Here is a 25,917-nt window from a genome sequence, read left to right on the forward strand (position 1 = left end):
ATAATAACTAGCACTTTTATTTTTCTCATATTATTTTTATAAACAATATGGTTTAATTATAATCCATTTCATTTTTGTCCATCTATAGGCTATTCCATTTTATTTATCTGTGGCACATGCATTTTTATTCTTTATACTTGTTGTCCACTGACTTGTTTGCATTATTTAGGCATTATTTTATGTCATTGTAAGCCAAAAAAAAAAAAAAATTATCAAGAAATTTGGCCATTGGTGTGTAAAATTAATTTGAAAAGTTAAGGAATCTTACACCGGTTCAAACTAGGCTACTGTACTGTATATGTTTGTTGTTGGAGTGCTTGGGATATGGCTTTTAATGGCTAAGCCTTTTGTTTTTGTAATCAGGCTCTCAAAAAATTATATCAAAATATGGATTTAGATTTATTGGCCAATATCAGTTATCAGCTTTCAAATATATGATGCGATCTGGGAAAACCCGTCAGATGAAACGATGGAACGTTTTCAGTAAAGTAAAAAAAAGGTTGAATATAATTTTTTTTTTTGTCAAAATTGGGTTTTCATTAAATTATCATTCTATAACATCTTGTCTATCATCTCTGAAAATATCTTGGCAAAATTTGCCTGTTAAGTGCAGAAAAATAGCGATTTATAGTAGCAAGGCTGTCTTTCTCTTACGTTACAATTTAAGAACACACCCAGCGGAGGCAGAGGAAGAGTGGGTCTATATTTCAAAGCACTCTTGAATTACAACCATTTATGTTTGGATAGTGCATTTTCATGTCTATGCAAAAAAAAAAAGGGGGTGACAGTTTAAACTGTCAACTGTTTTTCTCAAAATTCCGTTCCTGAAAATCATAGCGATCAGCCGACTTCAGATAACCATAACTTTTGTTACAAACAAGCTATGAAAAAATATGTGGTAATAAAAAAATAAAATAAAAAAAATCCAGCTTTCATATGGTATTGAAACCTGTGATAGGTAAAATTTCACCATATGATGGGTTTTCACAGATCACATCACATATAAAGAATTGTCTGTTATTGTCTGTTAAAAGTCACGGTTTCAAAAAGTCAGCATGTTCGCCAGGGTTCAAAATGCCAAATGTGAGAAAAAAATCAGCACTGAAACTGTGGTATTTACCAGTTGCCTGGTAACTTTTTTATGAATATTGACAATGCATGGATGTGAGAATGTGATGTGTCTTAGTGTGATTATCAGATCGCAACGGTTGTGATTTAATTATAGAAATATATAGTCTGATGTGCTGCACAGAGTAAAACACAGCTTCCAGCTTCGATTCACAGAAAATGCTCTGCAAGTGCTGTGTGTGTTTGAGTCGCTTAATTTGCATTTGGGAATGCAACGAGCACCAACCATCGTAATGAGTGTTGTTTATAAATCTGTTGCCAAAGAGAAATGTCTTCCTGGATCTCCCTGGTTTTCTGCCAAAATAAAACCTCAATGATTTAACATTTGAAAGCAAGAAATAAAGACATCCATAAATGTTAGTATTGTAATTTTACTGTTGTTCTGTAAAATAAAATAATAATAATAATAATAATAATTTATATCATATATCATTACTCTATTAATATTTTCATTATAACTCTATTAATACCTTCTTTTTTTTTTTTACAGAAAATAATTCAATTATTTATGATCTAATAATTGTTGAGCTGCAGGTTTAGGCTCACTTAAATTACTTAATTTATTTTATATAATTTTCTATTAAGAATAATTAAATGATTTTATTTAATTATTTAACCTGGCACGTTTACTACTGTTCCAGATATTCTATACAGCTGTGCTCAGAATATGAACAAAGAAGCTTGTGAAAATACATCTGCATTGTTAACCGTTAAATGCATAAGTGTTTCGCCAATCATTATTACATATTCGGGTCGTTAGCGACCCCTTGTATATATCGAATACAGTTCAGTTGGATCTCTATATGGCCCCATTAGTATAAAACTGTCATAATATTTTTTTTTAACAATTAATTACAAAATGATAAAGCATATTTTGTTATTCTGTGTTAAGTTTCTTTTTGTCAGACAGGAGTGTTTGTTTACCTGCTTTACTAGGTTCGGCTACTTCCTGTAGCCTTCGTCAGAAGCGTCAGAAATTTTCATATCACACAACATTACAGGTGCTGGTCATATAATTAGAATATCATCAAAAAGTTGATTTATTTCACTAATTCCATTCAAAAAGTGAAACTTGTATATTATATTCATTCATTACACACAGACTGATATATTTCAAATGTTTATTTCTTTTAATTTTGATGATTATAACTGACAACTAAGGAAAATCCCAAATTCAGTATCTCAGAAAATTACTTAAGACCAATACAAAGAAAGGATTTTTAGAAATCTTGGCCAACTGAAAAGTATGAACATGAAAAGTATGAGCATGTACAGCACTCAATACTTAGTTTGGGGCTCCTTTTGCCTGAATTACTGCAGCAATGCGGCGTGGCATGGAGTCGATCAGTCTGTGGCACTGCTCAGGTGTTATGAGATCCCAGGTTGCTCTGATAGTGGCCTTCAGCTCTTCTGCATTGTTGGGTCTGGCATATCGCATCTTCCTCTTCACAATACCCCATAGATTTTCTATGGGGTTAAGGTCAGGCGAGTTTGCTGGCCAATTAAGAACAGGGATCCCATGGTCCTTAACCCAGGTACGGGTAGCTTTGGCATTGTGTGCAGGTGCCAAGTCCTGTTGGAAAATGAAATCTGCATCTCTATAAAGTTGGTCAGCAGCAGGAAGCATGAAGTGCTCTAAAACTTCCTGGTATACGGCTGCGTTGACCTTGGACCTCAGAAAACACAGTGGACCAACACCAGCAGATGACATGGCAGCCCAATCCATCACTGAGCGAGGAAACTTTACACTGGACCTCAAGCAATGTGGATTGTGTGCCTCTCCTTTCTTCCTCCAGACTCTGGGACCCTGATTTCCAAAGGAAATGCAACATTTACTTTCATCAGAGAACATAACTTTGGACCACTCAGCAGCAGTCCAGTCCTTTTTGTCTTTAGCCCAGGCGAGATGCTTCTGACGCTGTCTGTTGTTCAAGAGTGGCTTGACACAAGGAATGCAACAGCTGAAACCCATGTCTTGCATACGTCTGTGCGTAGTGGTTCTTGAAGCACTGACTCCAGCTGCAGTCCACTCTTTGTGAATCTCCCCCACATTTTTGAATGGGTTTTGTTTCACAATCCTCTCCAGGGTGCGGTCTTTAATATTGAACCTTTTCACAATATTCTAATTTTCTGAGATTCTGAATTTGGGATTTTCCTTAGTTGTCAGTTATAATCATCAAAATTAAAAGAAATAAACATTTGAAATATATCAGTCTGTGTGTAATGAATGAATATAATATACAAGTTTCACTTTTTGAATGGAATTAGTGAAATAAATCAACTTTTTGATGATATTCTAATTATATGACCAGCACCTGTATATCACTGTTCACCAAAACCCCGGTTGAAGTCACATTAAACATTGTTGAAGATAGACTCAGACAGGACAGATCACTCAAGAAAAGAACCAAACTCACAATAGATGACATTATGAAACTGCTAAGATTCGTGGCCACATCCACATACTTTCAGAACGCATACAAAGGTCCATGAAAAGACACAACATAAACACACCAGTAAAACCACACACAAAACTCAGACAGTTACAAGTAAAACCCAAGGACAGAATAAAACAAGAACACAAATGTGACGCCATATATGAAATACCATGTCTATCATGCAACAAAACACACATAGGTGAAACAGGCAGAACATTTGGAACATGGAAAAAGGAACATCAGACAGAATGCGAAAAAGAAACATCCAAGAGACAAACAAGAGCAATAAAAGAACAAGCAGAACAGGATAACCTCAAATCAGCCATATCCAACCACTGCAAGAGGGAAAAATCACATCATGGACTGGGATAATGCCAGGGTCATCCGTACTGAAAGTAACAAATATCACCGCTGGATCAGGGAGGCCATTGAGATTAGGAAACATGCACCAAGGACTATGAACCGGGATGAGGGAGCCAACACCTTATCCCCCACCTGGGATGTAGTCCTGGAGATGTTGTCAGACAGTAGGGGGCGCAAGCTCTCCCTAGTGTCTGGCAAAACAACATAAGCAGCCTACAAGACACGTCACAGCAACATCACGTGACACTTCTGACGAAGGCTACAGGAAGTAGCCGAATCTAGTAAAGCAGGTAAACAAACACTCCTGTCTGACAAAAAAGAAACTTATCAAAGCATTGCATTTCATTTGTAAATCATTTCTCCATAACAGTAGAAAAATCATTAAAATATTTGATATTTTTCATTATTAACATTTTATCATGCACAATTTTCATGGCTAAAAACAACATTAGCATTTATATAACGAATATCACTTTCAGAAGTTGTGGAAGGAACAAAACTAATTGCACATTGAAGAAAACTATGAATCGGCGTCAAAGAGCTTTAAAATTTCAGTCTACTCTCTTCAGTAATATTAATAAAATTAATCTCTAATTTTTCTACACTCTCATCAGTGTAAACCATTTCATCTTATACAATTATGATGTTTCAAAACTTTTTCACCAAGACGTGCGTCTATCATATGGAACTCTATGAAAATGCTGCAAATGCACAGCCTGTTTTGTCAGATAAGAATTATACAACTGCTGCAAAGCACTATAAATTAGTCAAATAAACAATAAGAACATAAAATATAAAACATTTTCATTTACACAATGAACGGAATTTTTTCACAATTAATAACACTTTCACATGAATATTTTTGTCTACCTCTCTCTGTCAGCCTATTGGAATTTGTTGAAATTTATGGGCTCAGTGAGAACAATAGTCACAAATGACAGTGACTCTCTTGTGGTCATTGCAACATGGCTGGCCACACTCACAGCAGCGGTCCACTGTTTTGCCATCGAGTGATGATGGACAGACGTGGCACCTTCTGCGCTTTATGGCACCTGTTTGTTGTTCCTCCTCGGTGGGGTTCTGTTTCACAAAACCACAGCATTTCAGTGCACTCTGGGATGCTCGGGGAAGTCGTGGTACCTGCGCTCTTTCTTGCATCCATGGTCTCAGTAGCTGAAGGCCAAGGTTCTCGAGGAAAATGTGACGTCTGTGAGGACTCGCAGCTTCCCAACCTGGGAACTTTGTGACGAAAACAACTTTATAGCAGCATTAATAGCAGCAAGGTTGAGGCAATTGTAGAAATATGCCAAGGGCCAACGCTTTGTTCTCCTCTGTACACTTTAGGTGTGGCACAGTTGGTCCACGCGGTCCACAGCACCCTTTGTTTTGTTATAATCTAGGATCATCACAGGCTTCCCAGACACATCATCAACCTCTTTTTTGTCATGCATACTGGATAAAAGTACAATGGCCTTGTTTCTTTTTGGCACATAGGACACCATGGTTTGCTTTTGGCAAAAACCAAACAGGCTTGATCCCACAGGTCTCCTCTTACAAGCATGAAATGCAGGCGGAATTTCTGGTTTGTTTTTGCACGTTGTTTCCAGCAAGGTAATGTGTTTGCAGAGCAAATCAGCAGCGAGTTTTGCACTTGTAAACCAGTTATCAGTTGTGACATTTACTCCAGAGTTCAGAATTGGCTCTACCAATTTCTTTACTACACTCTCTGCCAATCCTGTGCACCGCTGATCGCCTTCGCGGCCTGTGTATGGTAGGCCATTGAAAGTGTATGCCATAGCAACATCACACATCAGAAACAGTTTCATGCCATATTTGTCAGGTTTTTTGGGCATGTACTGATGGAAGCGTCCTCTGAATGGGATGAGCTGCTCATCAATTGTCACATACGCACTGGTGTCAAAAGTATTCACATTCAATACTCAAGTAGAAGTATAGATACTAGGGTTTAAAAATACTTCTGTAGAAGTTGAAGTATCAACTCAAGCTTTTTACTCAAGTAAAAGTGTAAAAGTACTGGTTTCAAAACTACTTAAAGTATAAAAGTAAAAGTTATGTAAGGAAAAAAAATGCCATTAAGGACAAAAGCTTAGGCCGCGCCACAGGGGCCTATTGTGCACTCCACCTCCTCAAAATGTCATCAATAACCTTTATTGGAATGTAAATGTACATCCAAACTTAACTGCAGGAATCTGTGAGGGCAGCGGACAAGAAAAATGTGGGTAGTTTTGGTGTACCCAGGGCAGGCTTAGTAACAATCAGGGCTTGACATTATCACCCGCCAAATGCGGGTAGTTTTCAGCTGTTTCAGTTCACATCGCACCAAATAACGCCAACAAACTTGTCTGTTGGAGTTTGTTGGATAGGTGTGATAACCCTGTTGGCGTTGGTTGGAGTCTGTTTTTACCAGACTGAACATGTTTAATCGGCGTTTGTTTGGTCGGCTGAGCATCCAACAAACGGCAACAAACTCTCGGTGCGTTCCAAACGGGATATATCGCCCTCCAAAGGGCACTTCGGAGTGAAAACAATCATGGCCGCCATATTGAAGGGTCGTTCCAAACCAAAGTGTTCAAAACTGGCCACATTAAAGGGCCCTTCGGAATGAAGGATTTCGAAGGGTACAACTGATGGACACTTCGGGCCCCCATGATCCTTTGCACAGGGAAGTTGTTTGTCATCACAGAATGGGTACAGGAGGCTCGGAGTTCGATTTTACCTATAAATGTATGTATAATATTTTTCTATACTACTGTAATATTTATACGAGTTAGATTTAGTACATTATTTTGGTCAAAACGACACTGTACTTCAACAAAAATACTTTACAGCTCCCTTTATCAGTCCATTCAAATGTTTCAAATACATAGACACAATATACATTATGGTACGATAAACCAAAAATAAATAAATATATAAACTAACGTTAAACAAAGGGCGCAGCTTGCGCAATTTATCCTCCTTGACTGTCTGGTTAAGATGACGCAGAAGTGCGTTCTAAAAAAGGAGTATTTTTGACCCCTACACCCTTCATCCCTTCGAAGCTCTCCCTCCGGAGGGAAAACCCTTTGAAGGGATTAGGGCATAGGGATGAGCCCTTCCGAATGGAACGCAGAGCCTCACGTAATCTGACCTGGCCACGAACCGTTGCCATGACGATGAGGCAAGTCCCCGGCAAAGACAGCTGTTTGATCGCGCCCGCGCCTCACGCACACACAACAAAGCACTGGAAACGTGACATCGCAGCTTGTTCGTTATAAAAAATAAAATACAGTATAAAAAAAAAAAAAAAAAAACATAAAAAGGTACAATAGTCCGTAGTGCAATCCGTGCCATTCAGCAAGAGCACTGCTCCACTTCACCGAAAGAGAGAGGTATAACACCATGAGAGCAACGCAGGTTTACCTTCAGTTTCGTTTTAAATTAATTCGTTTTGGCTCGTTTAGCTACATGGTTGTATAGGACTATGGGTCACATAAAAAAAAAAAAAAAAAAAAAGTTTAAAAACCGGTGTATACGCTAATTTATTCAAACGTCTCTCTACCGAACTACCTAGCTTAATTTGCAGAGGACGAAGAGAAAGCACCCGTTTGATAGCCTAAATGAGCCAGTAGTGGAGAAATAATAACTTTTAAGAAATAATCTTTTTTGAGTAACGACCCCCAACACTGTTTCCTTGCTGGAGTGTGACATGATTTGTAACATGTCCAGCTGCGATGGATCGCGTACAAACCAATAGGATGTCAGAATGGTATGTTTATACTTCTCATCCAACCACAATCAAATTCACTCTATCCGGATGGCGCGATTTATCTGGATAGTTGTTTTTTTCTCAAGCCGGAATGAAATATGAGTAACGAGGCTATTTTTAAAATGTAAGGAGTAGAAAGTACAGATAATTGCGTGAAATTGTAAGGAGTAGAAGTAAAAAAAATAATTACTGAAAAATAATTACTCCAGTAAAGTATAGATACCCGAAATTTCTACTTAAGTAAGGTAACGAAGTATTTGTACTTCGTTACTTGACACCTCTGCACATACGGACCAATGTTGTAGTTTTTCCAGCAATTTTCATTGAAGGCATTCCAGAGTGATCTAAATGGAGCAAATTTGTCATTGCTCTTTCTCACCTGACGTGTGTCACGGTCATCCAATCTCATAAATTATACGATCTGTTCAAACCTATTGATGCTGAATGCAGCTCTGAATATTGGCCTCCCGCTGTGACCGCTGGACCAGAGAGATTGCAGAGACTCGTGCTGAGAGCGATAGATCCCAAGCAGATAGAGGACTCCTATCACAGCTTTCATCTCAGTTTCATCAACTCATTTCCATGTTCTAGGATCTCTGCCTTTAGACACCATACATTCTTGCATACTGGTTAGTATTTTGAATCACCTTGTGCAGAATATCATCATCAAGGAAACATGAGAGTGCATCACTTTCAGTCAGAATCAGTTTTGCCTTGCCACAAAGCCCTTCTTTGGTGTGACAAATGTTGCATCCTCTTGTCCTGCTCGAAGGAGGGTCAGCTGATAACAGAACAAGTCCATTTTTGCTTGTGTAGGTCTCGGTCTCATCTGTTGGAACTTGGGCAGGTTCGTTTTGATTAGCTGCTTCCCCGACATAAACACTGTCGTCTTCAGAGCTAATTTCCCCGGTAGTGTCTGGCTCATATTCAGGATCTGAGTTATCTGATACGATACTGAAACTATTGTTTTCTTCATCGTCAAAATTGTAAATAATTTGTTCCCTGACAGCTTTGTCATTAGAGCCATCATCAAGCAAGGATAATATTTGATCGCAGACTTGCTCAGCTGTAAATCGCTGAGCCATGACAATTTGTTTTATGTCTGAGGTAAATTTGATTGACGCCTCACATCATCGTTTTTCAAACATTGCCACCTTGAGGAATAAAGGTGAATTACATTTATTTAGACGAGCGTTGCACAAAGCGCTGCAGAGCAGTTTCTTTTTGCACAGAAAAATATATGGATGATATATTGACCCTATACACTTTTTTTTACAATATATTAATTAGGAAATTAGAATTAGAATTATTTTACATTTTTGGGAGTTTTTCCCTTGTTATATTGTTGATAATAAATAGATTGAGGAATACTAAGAAGATGGAAAAAAGAATGAGCAGGAGGATAGCGGATAACGTCCCGGGTTGAAAAAGAACCAAGATATGCATTTAAGGGTTAATCCTTTTGATATTTTATTAAAAAAAAAAAAACAAAAAAAATCACGTTGGCCAGAATTATTGCACCCTTTTATTCAATACTTTTTGCAACCTCCTTTTGCCAAGATAACAGCTCTTGAGTCTTAATGCCTATAATGCCTATAACCTATAATGCCTGATGAGTTTGGAGAACACCTGACAAGAGATCAGAGACCATTCCTCTATACAGTATCTCTACAGATCCTTCAGATTCCCAGCTCCATGTTGGTGCTTCTTCACTTCACTCATTTTCTTTTGGGTTCAGGTCAGGGGACTGGGATGACCATGGCAGAAGATTCAATTTGTGCTCAGTGACACATTTTTTTCATATATATATATATATATATATATATATATATATATATATATATATATATATATATATATATATATTAACCTATATATATATATATATTGGATTATTTATGTTTGTATTTAAAATATGGATGCACCGATACCATTTTTTAAGGACCGAGTACGAGTACCAATACTTTTTTCTAGTACTCGCCGATACCGACGCCTAAACATTCATTAATTTCTATCTATGTTGCAGTTTTCCAAGAACAACACAGTGAGACTAATGAATGTAGGACAGCTTCTTTATTACTCTAATGAAAAAAGTAATAATACCAATATATATAATTGTTGTTATATAAAAAGTAATTTACAAACCAATTACAAACAATACAACAAATAATATAGAGATACAAATTAAATAAACTTGTTTTTTTCAGATACAGTAGGTTTATTTACCATGTATACATTTATTTAACAACTTTTTGTTGTTTTATTAACATTAATGACAAATATAGGCTATGGTCCCTTTAAGACCGAATCCATGGATACTGACACATATCCTGTTTTCACCCTAATGTTTACGTGATTTATGTGAGATACTCCACACGATGGACATTTTGACAACTATGTGTGCATTTGACCATTCAGGCACAAGGAGAACTGATCGTGCGCTGTCTGAGAGAACTGGGATTGCGCGCTGTCTGAGAGAACTGGGATTGCGCGCAAGAAAGAGAGAGAAAGCGCGCGCGCAAGAGAGCACTCTTCTAGTCTGTCATTCAGCGCGATTCCGCATATCCCGCCTTCACTAATCGATAACAAATTGTTATTGAAAGTATGCAGTTCGCAATGTGTGTGTTGTCATCATTAATTTTGAAGTATTGCCACACCTCTGAGGCTGACATTGCTTCTGCTGCTGCTGCCGGTGTCTCTGTGCACGGAAAATTCTGTCAGTTACGTCACGTGAGGTATCGGTTTTTGGTATCGGGGGTATTTTTAAGCGTACGAGTACAAGTACATGAGCTTGGTATCGGGCCCTATAACGATACTGTTATCGCTATCGGTGCATCCCTAATTTAAAACTAATCAAACATAAAGATTATTCTAAAAAATTACATTAGAAACAAGCAACAGTGGCTTATGTAACACTGACCAGTCACATTTAGAGGGCAGGGCTTAGAAAAGGGTAATTTTGGCAAGAAAACATGTTTATAAAAGTATTAAACAGTGCAGACTATAAATATTTTTACTTTTTGCCTCAAATGTTTGGACCCCACTGTATACACATTTCCCAGGCAGGCAGATTTGTAGTAGTCTGCGAGTTATGAATGAAAAAAAAAAAAAAAAAAAAATCTAATTTCCCAAAATGTTTTCTTCTTAAACATGCCTGACAGGGTCTGTACATAATAGGTATACATAATAATTTTAAATTGTGATTTAAAAACATATCAATACTGTGCATTGTTTTATCAATATTACACCAAAGTAAAGTCAATTAAATATTATTTTAAATAATTAAAATTGCATTTATTCTCATAAGGGTAAGGTTTTTGGCCTGTCCCTTGCTATGATTGTTCTTTTTCAGCAGGACTTTTAATTTGCAAACTGAATGCAAAATGATACAAAAATCACTTTTGCATATTTCTTATTGTCAAGCAATGTTTTAGCACAAGTATACATTATTTTTGATAAAATATAAATCATTTTATCGGTGTCCCTTATTTCATGTCAGCCCTGTTACCCTCACCAAAGAACCCTGTATAAATAATGGTGCATTCCAGTGACGACACTTCCAGGAAGGTACATCATCTCTAAACCAGGATGCCAACAGTTTAAATAAAAATAAGTTTCTCTCTCTCTTCTATAATTTTCTATTTTTGATGATTTATGAAGTTTTGACTGAGAGGGGATATCATGCAATGTCATTTATGCAAAGTATACATTTGTATACAATGTCGAAGTATACATTTAAACACTTATTTATTTAATGTAACAATTATTATCTACAAGTAATATCCCTTTAAAGTGTACAAAATGTGATTTTGTGATCAGGGGCCCGTTCTTCGTACATCGCTAACTCAGTTAGCTGGATTTGATTGTTGACGATTTGGCATGATCTTGTTCGTTTGGTTCTTCGAAGCTCATCCTAGACTTGCTGTCATAGCAACAGGTCCGTAAGCTCAAACCTGCTCGGGAGCAGGCTTATTTCATGTAAACAGGATTAGATTGCATCTTTTTAAGCAGAGGTGATGTTTAAAGTCTGTCCCAGCCTCTGCTACTTTCCCACAAGAGTACCCTAATGTAAACCAGGGACAATAATAATGATTTAAAAATAAATTTGCAAATAACACTATAATGCCGTGTAGTGTCATAATATAGACACCGACAGTTTTACTCTGTGAGAGATTCATTCGTGAGGGAATAATTACGTAATATTTTTTATTGGAGTTTTACACACATGATGTACAGATGTCTATGCCATACATGCATTTGTGCATTTGAACCGTGACATATATTATGGGAGTGGCTTGATGAAGCGCAGGAGATGCAGATAACTTGATCTTGACCCTTAAGAAACTTTAATTAATGCTGTCAAATATGCTTCAAAGGTAAATTAGTTGCTAATTACAACATTGAAATAAAAAATTTAACGTACAAATAATAGAAATTGTGAATATAGCCTAAATAATTGGGTAATCATGTAAAAAAAAAAAAAAAAAAAAAAAATAGTGCACATTTCATTTATCTAACATTTATGTCGTTCTACTGTCATTTATTCGCTTGGCTGTTTCCTTATAAATGTCTAGAAATTCGTCAAGTTTTTCGTCAGGTGTCTTTTCTCATTCTATGATGTCATTACGTTGCCGTCTTGACTCCAGCCAATCGCTGCATTGCTGATCAATGTTTCTACTATCGATACATATCCCCTTTTAAGCCAACACATGAACGCGCAATTATCTCAGATAACTCAATCCAGTGATACTAATCATACACAACAGGTGTGTTCGAAGAACCCAATTAGCCGGATCATGATTAGCACGATGATATCATCTTGGATGTGTCATTTGATCTCGGATGTAATAAGCGACGTACGAAGAACGGGCCCCTGGTCTGTTACCTAGCAAATAGAAAATTAGCTTGAAATTGTCAAACCTGTTACCGTCAACCCTGTTACTTTTTAGGGTAACAGGTCATGCATGTGGGTAACAGGGATGACAATCACCTTATCCTCTCTGTATTTAACATTTATCTGTGTCAAATGCAAACAATTTAAAAGGTCATCCCAGGTGTATTATTGATGTCTATATCATTCAGTGTGGGTGGCATATGAATATCAGTTACATTTTTAGTTAGTATTTTTAGTATTGTTAGTATTAGTATTGTTGGTACACGAATCTCGTAATTCAAGTATGAACTATTTAAATGTATTATATAAACTTAATATATAATATATTTTAACCCTAACAGAGTGTGTAGATTTTAATTTCTTAAACAACCATGTTGGAATATGTATCATGGCCATAATCCAGGATGACAAGGCCAATATTCATCAGGGTTAAAGAATGGTTCAGAAAGCACAAAGAATCATTTTTACACATGAATGGGCCCTGTGTCCTGACTTTAACCTCAATGTAAGACTAACCTCTTGATGGAAATAAATGTTCTGATGTCATTTCCATCAGGAGGTTCATACATTTTTGGTAAAGATCTTGTACTGACAATGCAAGAGGTGAGCACTCTGTAAAGTCTCCTCCAGCACATCCCAAAGATTTACACTGAGGTTAAAGTCAGGACTCAGAAGTGCCCGTTCATCAGTGGCGGCTACTGGTCTGTCAGAGAGGGGAAGCTCATTTTCGGCCTACATCATAAAATTGTCTATTTATTTAAAAGTAAATTCTGCCCTACGTTCCTTTTCAAGAAAATGGTCTGTGACCCTGTTGTACCAACTAGGAGTCTTTTCAAGTGACTTGACCAGTGTCCTCTCAATGGCCAGCAGAGCTAGGCTGCTTAATGAATGAATGAATGAATGAATGAAGGAATGAATGAATGAACGATCTAAAAAAAAAAAAATATTAAACTCTGTAAAACTGAAACAAGGAATGTGGTGTATAATTGTGTGAAATGTATGATGAAAATCAAGCAATTTCGCCAAGCAAATATCAAAGAAATAGGTTGCAGCAGTTTTTATTTCGACTGAACTTGAGAAATCCACGATGGGACTGAGCGCGAATAGCTTCAGTGATTCCTTATAGTACAGAATCGCTGTCAGTCAAAAGGAGATGCAGTCTTTCGACAGACCCTCCAATCATCACGCAGAAGCTCGGAGTCCGGGCCAGCCCACTCCCCATTCACCCCCAGAGACGCTGAGCGTCCGTGGGCGGGACATAATCGCAGCGTTTATCCAATGACCGTCTAGTTTCGAAGCGCTGAAAAAAACCGTTCAAAGCAGCCCCATTGAAGTCAATGGACGCTGGGCTTCAATAGGGAAATGCACTGTGACACTGCGGGAATGTATGAGAAGGAATCGAGTCAGCCGACCTGCTATATGTAACTGATTCTGAACGAACTCGTCTTTGAGATGAACGTTTTCTAATGCATTTTTAGTCAATAAAATGTTAATACAATAGTACATATTTGACCATTAATTTTGTGACATTATAAGGGAAGCCGAGCTTCCCTTGCAGTCTTAAAGAAATCGCCACTGCCGTTCATGTGTGAAAATAATTCTTTGTGCTCTCTGAACCATTCGTTCACAGCTTTAACCCTGTTGAATATTGGCATTGTCATCCTGGAATATGGCCATGATACATCTTTCAACACATTTGTTTAAGAAAAGAAAAGCTACACATCTCTTAGGGTTAAAAGAACCATTGCCAAACATATAACATGCTAGAAACATAATAATCACTGTAATAATGATCCATTCATAGGTTCTTAAGTATTTACCTATTAAAGTCCAAACAACAACCTTTTTTTTGGCCGGGCACGGCGGGCAGTGTATATTTTATGCTCTATGAGGGGACACACTGACACAGACAAAACGTATGGACGCATGGGTCTAATTACAGTAGACTTAAAACATTTATAAAGCGTGCATATACACAGATTTGATCTTAGAGTGTTAAATCCACGCCAACGCTCATATTTATAAAAATGTAGAAAAGTGCTTAGCGCCACATCAGAGTCTGAACAGACGTACAGTACACACTTTTCCTTGTCAGATTACTGCAGTTTTTTTTTTTTTTTTTTAAATCTAAGCTATTCTTACAGCTCGCCATTCTAAATTAAACAGTTTGGACAATGACTGGTGATCTTTTATATGTAAATGACATTAATTAGGTGTTGTTTACAACGCCGAGAACTGAAACCATTCAGCTGCGCACAAGTTCAAGATTATTTGCGATTTAGGCTATATATTTCACATTTGAAAGAGAGACATACGCTCGTTTTCTGTGTGTACGTTCATTCTAGAAATATCACGTACGCACATCTGAGAAATGATCATAAGATCAAATTTAGGACGGTTTCTGTGCAACATTTTATAAATAAGGCTCTTGATCTCTTAGAAATTAAATGTTTCACTAATACAGCCATGCAAAGTGAATGCAAAACAATATAATGTAAATTAAAAAGTAAGAAACTTTACAGTATTATATAAACAAAATAAGTAGATATGTATGCTGAAGAATGTGTCCCATCATCCCTGTTACTCTGGTCAGTCCTGTTACCATTATGTCAATCCTGTTACTGTCATTAATTTCATAAATAATGTAAAAATAATGTTTGAAATGGCCTTCCAAGTTTTTCAGTTGTAACAATCACATTATTTTGTTTTGGACAAAGCCCTTCTTTTAATATCTCTCTTGTAAATATATATATTTTTCTTAATTGACAGGTGATCAGCATTCAAAATTAAGATGTTTTTTGTCATTTGAATGACAAAAATAAGATTTGTTTAAAAAATGCCAAATTTGAAACAACCCCAGTGAAAAATGGGACAAAAATACTGCTCATATATGTAAAAACTATTACATAGTTATAATTAAAACTGTAGCATATAGTGATGATTATGTCTGTAACAGGGTTGACAAAAATATCAAAACATGAGGAAGAAAAGTAGTAATAAAATAAAAAATTATATAGCCTGAGATGGCCCAATACAATTTCTTGTCATTTTAAGTTGTCTTCATTCCATATATATAATTTTTTTTTTTTATTAAACTTATTTTATTTTTTAATTTTTCAAAGTTGAAAAGGCACCAATTTCGTGGAATGACCCAATAACTGTCACAAAATTAATCAGTGTGAAACACAAACCTCAGTACATGAAGTTGACAGTTTGTACTCTTCAATCCAGCAGAGAGCAGTTTCACTCCTGAATCCTGTAGGTGATTGTTACTCAGGTCCAGCTCTCTCAGGGGGGACTTTGATAATTGTAGAGCTGAAACCACACTTTCACAGTGCTGCTCAGTGAGATTACAGCCTGCCAAACTGAAGGAAAAAAAATCAAGGACTCTGGTTAATAGGCATTCTGGTGTGCTGATGTCCCCACCAGATTGAAATACCTCCTTAGTTAACCAACTTCACCATGAAATATTACTAGTTGAGCATTCACTCTCTGTTTATTAGGAAGTTCCAAAAATGTAAATAAATACATAATTTAACTAAAAGTACATAATGTACATCATGGCTCTTCAATTCCAGACCAGCAGGACTGATGTTCTGCCAACTTTAATTTAAACCCTAATTAAACACACCTGTCTGTAAATTGCAAGTAATTCTGAACACTGGGATTAGCTTTTTCGATGGTATTTGGTTAAGGCTGGAGCAAAACTCAGCAAGATATTGGCCCTCGAAGACTGGTGTTAAAGTACATTATGTGTATGATGATTCAGCAATTTTTTTTCTTGAACAAAGTCATATTAGCGTATTAGCATATGAGTGTCATTTTAAAGTGTGTTCTAAAAGAAGAGTTACTTTATAACATAAACCAGTTGTATTGTCTGAATATTTAATATTAACAAGTGCCTTAGTTTTAAACTAGTTTTACTAGTATAAATCTAATTTATAAAAACACTAACAGGATTGGGCTGAGAATGAAAACAACTATGCTGTATGCTGAATGCATACAGTATGCTGAATGCAGCCACAATAACACTCTATGACAGATGGATCGCTATTATTTTGTTTTTCCTTTTTTATTTAAATATTCACAAACTTGCTTACCATGTCATAAATATTCACAAACTTGCTTACCATGTCTATCTGATATTCCGATTCTCAAATATGTGTGAGTGAGTGTGTTTTGTCGTTTAAAAACCTTTAGAAATGATCTTTATCTTGATCTATAACGCGAGATGGGTGCCGCCATCTTAGTTTGCCCCGCAGTTCGCAGAGTCCTGTCAGTCGGATTTACAGCAGGTGAATTCATCAGTTTCTCCCGAAATATATGCAAGTAAGTGGCTGGTGAACTGGAAGAATAATAGAGTAAACTTTATAATTACTTAGGCCCATTATGTGTGTCTGATATGAATAAATGTCGGCAAATTATATTTGAATGGATTGTTATTGCTGCTTCCACTGATGTCTGACATCAGTGTGTATTTTATAAACTCTGGTGCTTATGTGCATTTAAATGTTTGAAACCTTTAATAAAACATTATGTGGCTGAAAACACTGCATAGCTGTGATATATGACAAGTGCTGAGCGCGTCCAAATCGCAGCCAAAGCGCGAAAGCACAGTTCGCGAAAGCACACCAATCTGGCAGTTACGTGACGTCGCTGAACATTCTAAATCCCATATGTGGGACCGTACGCCCAAGGGCACTGAAATAAAAATCCCATATGTGGGACTGTACCGCTCGAAGAGTTAACATTTTATGCTTGTGAATACCCTAACAACTTGTAAAATCTTCATCACAACTATTGACAAATATAATTATGTTCATATTTTCACACTTACAGAGCTTTTCTGCAGTTTCTTACAGCAGGTACCAGTCTCCATCTACCCTCTTTTGAGTTGTTGTACTTTTTAAGGTCTAACTCATCCATCACCTTTTTTGACATCAGGATCATGTTTGCCAAAGTTGAGCAATGTGCAAGAGAAAGACTTTTTCCTTCAGATTTAGATTTTAAAAATGCCTGCACTTCTTCTTGAACAGAATTATCCTTCATCTCAATCAAGCAGTGTGACAGATTCATCCATCTTTCAGGCCTGACATTGTTTTTATAACCTTGTTTGAGGTTTTGGATAATTTTCTTGATGCTCTCTGGGTTGTTCTCTGTGTGAATCAGCAGATCCTGTAAGAGTTTCTGATTGGACACCACTGAGATGCCATGAAGAAATCGAAGTAAAAGATCCAGATGCCCATTTTTACTGTTTAAGGCTTTATTCATTGCTTCCTTTAGAAACACATCCAGAGGAACATTCCCAGACTGAGTTCTGGACTTTCCTGACAGGAACATTTTCAGAACCTCAATGTTCTTGTGTAAATAGCAGAAAAACACATATAGTGCTGCCAAAAACTCCTGAAAGCTCAGATGTACAAAGCTGTAAATCTTCCTTTGATTAATCACAGATTCCTCCCTAAAGATCTCAGTGCAAATCCCAGAATAAACTGAAGCATCGGTGATGTCAATGTTGCTCTCTCTCAGGTCCTCCTCATAGAACATCACATTGCCCTTCATCAGCTGATTGAAAGCCAATTCAGCAAGTTTCACAATTACTTCTCTGTTGGACTGCATGAGCTTCTCTTGATCTCTCTCTTCATACTTCTGGTTCCTCATATTTGTTTGAATGAGGAGGAAGTGTATGTACATTTCAGTCAGAGTTTGAGGGATTTCTGTTCTGAGATCTAGATTCAGGTTGTTTTGAAGCACAGTCGCTGAGATCCAGCAGAAGACAGGTATGTGGCACATGATGTGGAGGCTTCCTACTCTTTTAATGTGTGAGATGATTCTGCTGGCTTGATGCTCATCATTGATTCTCTTCCTGAAATATTCCTCCTTCTGACGGTCATTGAATCCCTGAATTTCCGTCATACGGGTGATGTAGTTAGAGGGGATCTGATTGGCTGCTGCTGGTCTGGTGGTGATCCAGATGAGAGCAGAAGAAAGCAAATCTCCTTTTATGAGGTTTGACATCAAAACACCCACTGGTGAAGTCTCAGTCACATCAGAAACTTTCTCACTGTCTGAAAACATCAGCTTAATTCTACTTTCATCCAGACCATCAAAGATGAACACAACTGTACATTCATCATAAATCTTTGAATCCAGATCTTGAAGTTCAGGATGAAAGTTAAGCAGAAGTCTGTGAAGACTGTACTGATGATCTTTAATCAAGTTCAGCTCTCGAAATGGAAGCACAAACATGAAATCTACATCCTGATTGGCTTTTCCCTCTGCCCAGTCCAGAATGAACTTCTGCACAGAGATGGTTTTTCCAATTCCAGCGATGCCTTTAGTAAGAACAGTCTTGATTTTGTCTTTCTTCTCTCTTATCTTCTCCTCATATCCTGGTTCAGGTGAAGGATCAAAGATGTCATTGCAGTTGATTGGAGTGTCTTGGAGTGTCTTGTAACTTTTCTCCATCTGTAGCACCTCATGTTCTTCATTCACACCTTCACTCTCTCCGTCTATAATGTACAGCTGTGTGTAAATCCTGTTCAGGAGGTTTTGATTCTCTTGTAGTTTGATTCCCTCAAATACTCTTTCATACTTGTTCTTCATGCTGGTTTTGTACTGGTCTTTGACTCTCTGAAGATCATCATGCACTGGTTGGTGAGTATCGAGCTGCAGGGCTGCTTCTGTGCCATGATGACTAATGTGGCTCTGACAGTAGAAGGACATGCAGGTCTGACAGGAAGATACATATCTGATCTGGTCAGCTCTCCCACCACTAAAAATTAATTGAGATGAGCAGAGAGACAAAAACAGAAAAGACCCTTATGAAAACAGAGAACATATTTAAATGATCTTATTTGAAATCATACCACAACCATATTTAGATAGAAGTGTTTGATTAATAGACTATAATATAATGAATCTATCCAACTTATTTCCTGATTACTGTAGATTTAACACTGATGCAGAAAACCCATGTGTAAAAATCCAGTATCATATAAATATATATATATAAGAGAAATGACAGAGAAGCATATAAAAACACTATTTAACAAAGCAGCTGTACTTAACAAAAGCCCTACTGACTCTTCCTTTACTGCATGATTTTGGTTTATGTGATTGTTATTAAAAAAGAGAACATGATTATTAGTTTCTTTTTTTGTTTACTCACAGAGGGTCAAAGGGCACTGCTTCATTACCGAGATCAGGGGGCTGTAGAGGAGATGCTGCCCTCTTTCTCTTCCTGCTGATAATTCTGAGAAAAAGAAAGAAATATTTCAGATTTCTTCTTTGGAGAATATCTGTCTGCTCCAATGAATTAACACCAATATTGGTTTATAGAACAGTACTTGTATTACCAAAAAAAAAGGAAAAGAAAACAGAGGTCTTGTCAACAGTAAGACATTAATCAATTACACCTGCAATGTAAAAACAAAAAACTACACTGAGCCATTATGCATGTGAAATACAAACTGAAGGAGAGGTCAAGTAGGTGGAAAAAAATATCCAGTTTCTCAAGTTAGCCTATTTCCTATTGATGCAATACCATTACTAAATTACCGTTTTCTCATTATAATAAGATATAAACTAATCAATGTTTTAATCAATGTTAATTTAATGAAGCAGACAGAGATTACAGTTTTCCTTTACCCTTTTCTTAACTATGTGACAAACATTTTAAGTTTGAACTGGTCAATCTTCAGTAGACAAGAGTAGGGATGTCGTGATTACCCGATTTCACAATTAACCATGATTAAAATGGTCACAGTTATTAAACCAGAAAAAAAAAACGAGAAAAAAAAACAACTTGAAAATGAATTTAGGATTGTTTGAAGATGGGTATCCAATATATAAACATGCAGAAGAAAAAGTGGCAAACACATCTAAAATGTTACAGCACCTGAAGGAGATTTTTGTTTGTATATGCTGTCAATCATAGTTGTTTGAAAGAAAATGGCAAAAATGCAAAAACGGTATCGGCAGGTCACACTAACAAAAAAAAAATCAAAAATCGGAATCGGCCAAGAAAATTGTAATCGGTGCATCTCTACCTTAAACCAGTGGTTCCCAACCCTGTTCCTGGAGTACCCCCAGCACTGCACATTTTAAATGTCTGCCTAATCAAACGCAGCTGATTCAACCTATCAGCTCGTTAGTAAAGACTTTGAGACCTCAGATAGGTGTGTCAAATAAGAGAGACATCAAAAATGTGTAATGCTGGGGTACTCCTGGACCAGGATCTACTGCCTTAAACCAAATGGAATCATGAACCCTGAGGTAAGTGACATAAACTGCTGATTGCTGTTAGTGTACATTTTTTTTCAAAGTATTATTATTATTATTAAATGCTCTTTTTTTTAATTTACAGTACAATATGTGGTTAAACTTTTTATTCTTTTTTGTCCTTGATCATGTGCTGATCTTGTGCCTGATTGTTGTTTCTACTTTAGCCAAAGTTAGGTTGTTAGCATTTATATTTTAATTTTAATGGTTATGCGGGTGTTTGTCACCAAGCATTTTATAGTTTAATTAGCTAAATGACTCTGAGGAACCTTTAAAGGGTTAGTTCACCCAAAAATGAAAATTCTGTCATTTATTACTTACCCTGTTAATCCATCCATAAAGGTACTAAAAACATATTTAAATCGGTTCATGTGAGTCGGTAAATCAGTAAATATGTTTTTAGTACCTTTATGGATCTTGAGAGAGGAAATGTCATTGCTCCCTATGAAGGCCTCATGGAGCCATCGCATTTCAACTAAAATATGTTAATTTGTGTTCCGAAGATTAACGAAGGTCTTACGGGTGTGAAACAGCATGAGGGTAAGTAATGACAGAATTTTCATTTTTGGGTGAACTAACCCTTTAATATTATTAACATATTCATATTCCAAGAAAAGAACCTCAGTGAGTAAATCATCATGTTAAAAAAAAATCACATACAACTACATGATACTCACACAGGGTCAGAGTTAACAGCAGGTCCATCACTGAGGTCAGGGGTCAGAAACATGGAGTTGTTACTCTTCATAGACACACAGCTGAATCCTGGAGATGCTGGAGAAGACTTCTCCTCTCTCTCCTCAGACACACTCATTTTACATGTGGACTTCTGCTTCTCTTTTTCCTAGATGAGAGACTTTACTTCAGGCAAGTATGTGGAAACAGACAACATACACTGAATTTTGACACAATTAAGGGGCCATTTACATCAGGGGTTTTCAACCTTTTTGGACATGTGCCCCTCTACGTTTATCTAATTTCACTTTCTTGCAAAGTAAGAAAAAAATTTCAGTATTTTATATCTCAGGAGGAACAACAGTCACTTTAATTAAGGTTACTTTTCTTAAATAAGACATAATTGATGACGTTTGCAGCCTTCAAATGCAGCCTCCGAAATGAGACACAGCTTTAAAAGTGACCATTGCAAATCAATTTGTTCTTTGTGTCAAAAGAAATTTAGTTTCCACACTCCACACAAACACTTGAATGCGCCTAATATTAGCGTGCATTCATCTAGGTTAAAATTAATGTTAGAGTGAGCATTAGGGTTTACGGTACACATATTCATACCGTTTCGGTACAAGGCTTTCGGTTCGGTGCATGTGTGTACCGAAGCATTACATTGCAACATTGTAGCCTAACCACCTATAACTGCAATAAGCTCTGCGTTGTGTTACTTTCGATAAGAAACAATGTGTCATCCTTCAAATTCGAAATCACGAAATTCAAACAGAAAATGCGGTTTTGATGCTCTTTGATGTGGCGTGACAGATCACTGCCTCAGTTCAACCGGCAGCGAGTGAACACGATTATCTCTTCCTCTTTAAAGGGTCATGAAAGCCCAGAACACTTTTTTTGAGCTATGAACAGATATGTATAGGCTGCACATCATTGAAAACACTAAAGGTACTCAATTTTATTTATAATTTGAAATTAGTTATTTTTGCATTTTTCAGAGCGATTTCTGTCTTCCGGTTTGAAAAGCAAAGTCGGAGCAACGTCACAAAATCTGACGTCATCGTGTACTACCGGCAGGATTCGGAGTGCTGGTTGGCTCCAAGTATGGGCTGGTCGAACATGCTGACGTCAACAGTTTATGTATTTATTAATGAGAAAAAGCTCATTCAGTCCAATCACTGCGCTGTAGTATGCATAAGATTATAATTGCGGTATTATGCATGAGGAAGTATCACTTCTCTCGCCTCAGTCTCTTGTCATTCAGAGACATGGGTCATATAGTTGTGTTTGTTTCCTCAGTGCTACAACACAAAAATGCGTTTCCCTGCGATACGTGTATCTGAACGTGATGACACCATTATTCTGATGAACAAAAGACTTAGAGAATGGACAAAATTAAACTATGTCTTTATTCTTTCTCTGTTAAACTATGTGTTGTTTATCATGAGACTGTAGTGCTCGTAAACGTAATGAAAGTATTATTAGCCCTTTTAAATATTCTTTTGCATTTCTCCCTTGTTCTTGGGAGTTTGTTGTCATTTTCTCCGTGCTCATATATTAATATTCATTATTATGTATAATGAGTGTGTTCTAGGTCTGTGTCCCCCCCCCCCCTCATGGCTTTGCAAACCTACATCGGCATCCAAACACGGCTCGCCGTAATTTGTATATAAATGGAGATTACAAGTGAGCTGCTATTAGCTCGATTAGCTGCTATTTAAAAATGGCGGTCACAAGTTTCTTGTTGGTCACGGTAACCCCGCCCCAGCGCCTTACGCAAGCGGTTACTTCTAGCCCAGCAATGTTTTGGTGCTACTTACGAACCACTTTTCCTGGTTCGGAGCTGGTGCTTGTGTGTCGAAAGACAAAGAACTGATTTGAAACTAGGCTCTGGCTCCGAACCAGCACTCAAGTTCGCCAGAGAAACGAACTCTTTCGCTTAATATATGCACTGTATTAGCCTATATATTCATTATATTTTACTTAACCTGTTGTCTTGATTATTTAATGCATATTTATATAAATCTGTCATGAAAATGAGAACCACTGTGTATAAATGATTATATTTCAACAACAAACTGGAGTAAAAACATTTAGAAGTTAATGCAAAAACCGCCTAAGGTGCAGCTTACATGTTTGCATACAATTTGTTATTTGAGTGTTGATTATTATATCTAAAAATAAATAGCGATTGAATTTAGGCAAATAGTTTGGGCTCAGTTGTTAACCTTTAATATTATAGTAGCCTAATATTCAAGTAAGGGCTTCCTACATAGTTTACAGCATTAGCAAAGATAATTATTTTTATCCTTAAGAAGCTTTTAGTTATAATTTAATATATTTAAAGCCAAAAACACAATTTGTTCAGTAAACCACTGTTTAATATAAAAAAAGCAATTTTATGTGTAGTTTTCTCCCCACCTACTGTATCGAAAACCGTACCGAACCGTGACTTCAAAACCGAGGTACGTACCAAACCATAAGTTTTGTGTACCGTTACACCCCTAGTGAGCATGTCACCTTTTTGTGGTCATTCTTTACCCTTTCGAAATGTTCCAACACTTTGGATATTCTCTGTCACTGCGTGACTTCGGCAATTACTGTTTTTTTTTTTTTTTTTTTTGTGACTAAACAAGTAATTCAAATTTAGTTGACCAAGCCTCTTCACATCATCTAACTTTAAGTTGACTATTAGGGGGCACCCCAAGTGTTTACATTACACAGATTTGTCATGTATCTTGTGTTGGTCTGGCAAAAAATAAGGAAGGTTTGACGCGGAGCGTTGCATTATTTTCTTGATCCTAAATGAAACATCAACTTCAACTTTCTTTCTATTCTTAAACTAAATATTTTTATAGACTTTGCTCTTTCTGTAATCATAAACATTGATTTATGTAGTTTATTATTCTTTTTAGTTAACAGCAGAACCAGCTACAATTATCAGTTTATCATTTATATATTTTTGTGCAAATGATGAGATACCGTATAAGTGACAGTATATATTTGCAGATTTTAGCACAGTTAAGGTCCAGTAACAGATGCTGCATTTGGTCTCTTTCTGTAATGGGTGATTTACTTTCAACAAGAGACTTTTGGGTCAGTTTTGGACTGTATTTACATGTGGTGTGTGAGATAAACTTGCAGCCAAAATTAGGGTTGTAAATTGGGCATTTCATTGTGATAAGTCTGACATTGATTCTATAGGATAGCAATACTAGCCGTGATACGATTTATCGGTATTATGATATTATGTGCCCATTTAATATACAATCACTTACATTTTTATTAACTCACAAATGTAAACAAAATATAACATTACATAACCATTGTGGAAAGCAGGGTGGAGCCGAAAGCCGTGGGAACAGAGTGAGGCCGGTGACACCAGTCCTAATGAGCGTCTCACGGAGGAGCTCCGGAAGGATAAAAGGAGGAGTGACGACAGTGAAGGAAGAGAGAGGACCAGACCTCTACAATTTATGTTGTGTTTTTAATATGTTTTTATGTGGCAGTCATCTGTGAGGGGCTCCAGGAGGCGGAGGGGTATTGAGCCGTCCACAGAGGAACATTCAGTACCATCGCATGGCACCGCGAGTGAGGGTATCTTGGCTGGTTGAGGACCGAGCGGCAGTGTGTCCGGGAACTGGACCAAGAATTTTTTATTTTTCCTCTCTTGTCTCTGTCTCTCCTCATTTTTCTGTCTCCTATTCTCTAGCCACGTCTGTCCTTACCCCCAGGTGCTTCGGCCACCGTGACTGTATTTTTAGTGATGACATTGAGTTCTTTATACAGTAATGCTGTGATAAAATGGGCTTAAGTGTCAACCATTCCTGTAATAAATTTTACTGTGATTTTTTTGTTATGTAAAGTGTGTGTTTATATTAGAGTTAAATTTTTATTTTGAATTTTATATGATTAAAAACAGTATACTTCACATTGGGGCCAGTGCCCCAAACAAGCTTGGACCCCCTAAATTTGGCATTGTATTGTACCAAACAATTTTCTGAAATTGGGTGCAATGTGCAGTTTTTGCTGTGGCGGTAGTGATAAAAAGAGTAATTTATTGTGCCGCCATATCCTGTTAAAATCTGTGAAGAAGAAATTACTTTGAGAGAATGTAGAGAAATGTGGAGTGTGAATATGGAGAATTTGGAGAAGCGAAACTGCATGAAGAGGCTGTGGGCTTGAGTAGTAGTGATCATGAATGATTCGTCACTCTCTCTGCATTTGCTCAAAGTTGTAAAACCCGGACTATAATGGTTGCTATGTACTTGATTATCCAAAAATAAGCTATCTTTATACAAGTTGTGTTGTATGTAACTTTATCCATAGGCAGCAGTGATAGATCAGATAATTTTACCGACTTG

At 36.9% G+C, this 25,917-nt stretch overlaps 1 protein-coding gene across 2 annotated transcripts in view; it reads right to left on the reverse strand.

The window, feature by feature from the left end:
• Positions 1-25,917, reverse strand: part of LOC125267730 (NACHT, LRR and PYD domains-containing protein 12-like) — a 68,185-nt gene that overhangs the window by 38,257 nt on the left and 4,011 nt on the right. For both annotated transcript variants that reach the window (XM_048189643.1, XM_048189653.1), the window contains exons 2-5: positions 21,553-21,719; positions 19,764-19,847; positions 17,430-19,367; positions 15,784-15,957 (exon numbers count right to left, since the gene is read on the reverse strand). In XM_048189643.1, coding sequence (XP_048045600.1) covers positions 15,784-15,957; positions 17,430-19,367; positions 19,764-19,847; positions 21,553-21,719 — 2,363 coding nt within the window. The remainder of the gene's footprint in view (positions 1-15,783; positions 15,958-17,429; positions 19,368-19,763; positions 19,848-21,552; positions 21,720-25,917) is intronic.

This window comes from Megalobrama amblycephala, linkage group LG1 (genome assembly GCF_018812025.1).
Source record: "Megalobrama amblycephala isolate DHTTF-2021 linkage group LG1, ASM1881202v1, whole genome shotgun sequence".
Classification (NCBI taxonomy): Eukaryota; Metazoa; Chordata; class Actinopteri; order Cypriniformes; family Xenocyprididae; genus Megalobrama; species Megalobrama amblycephala.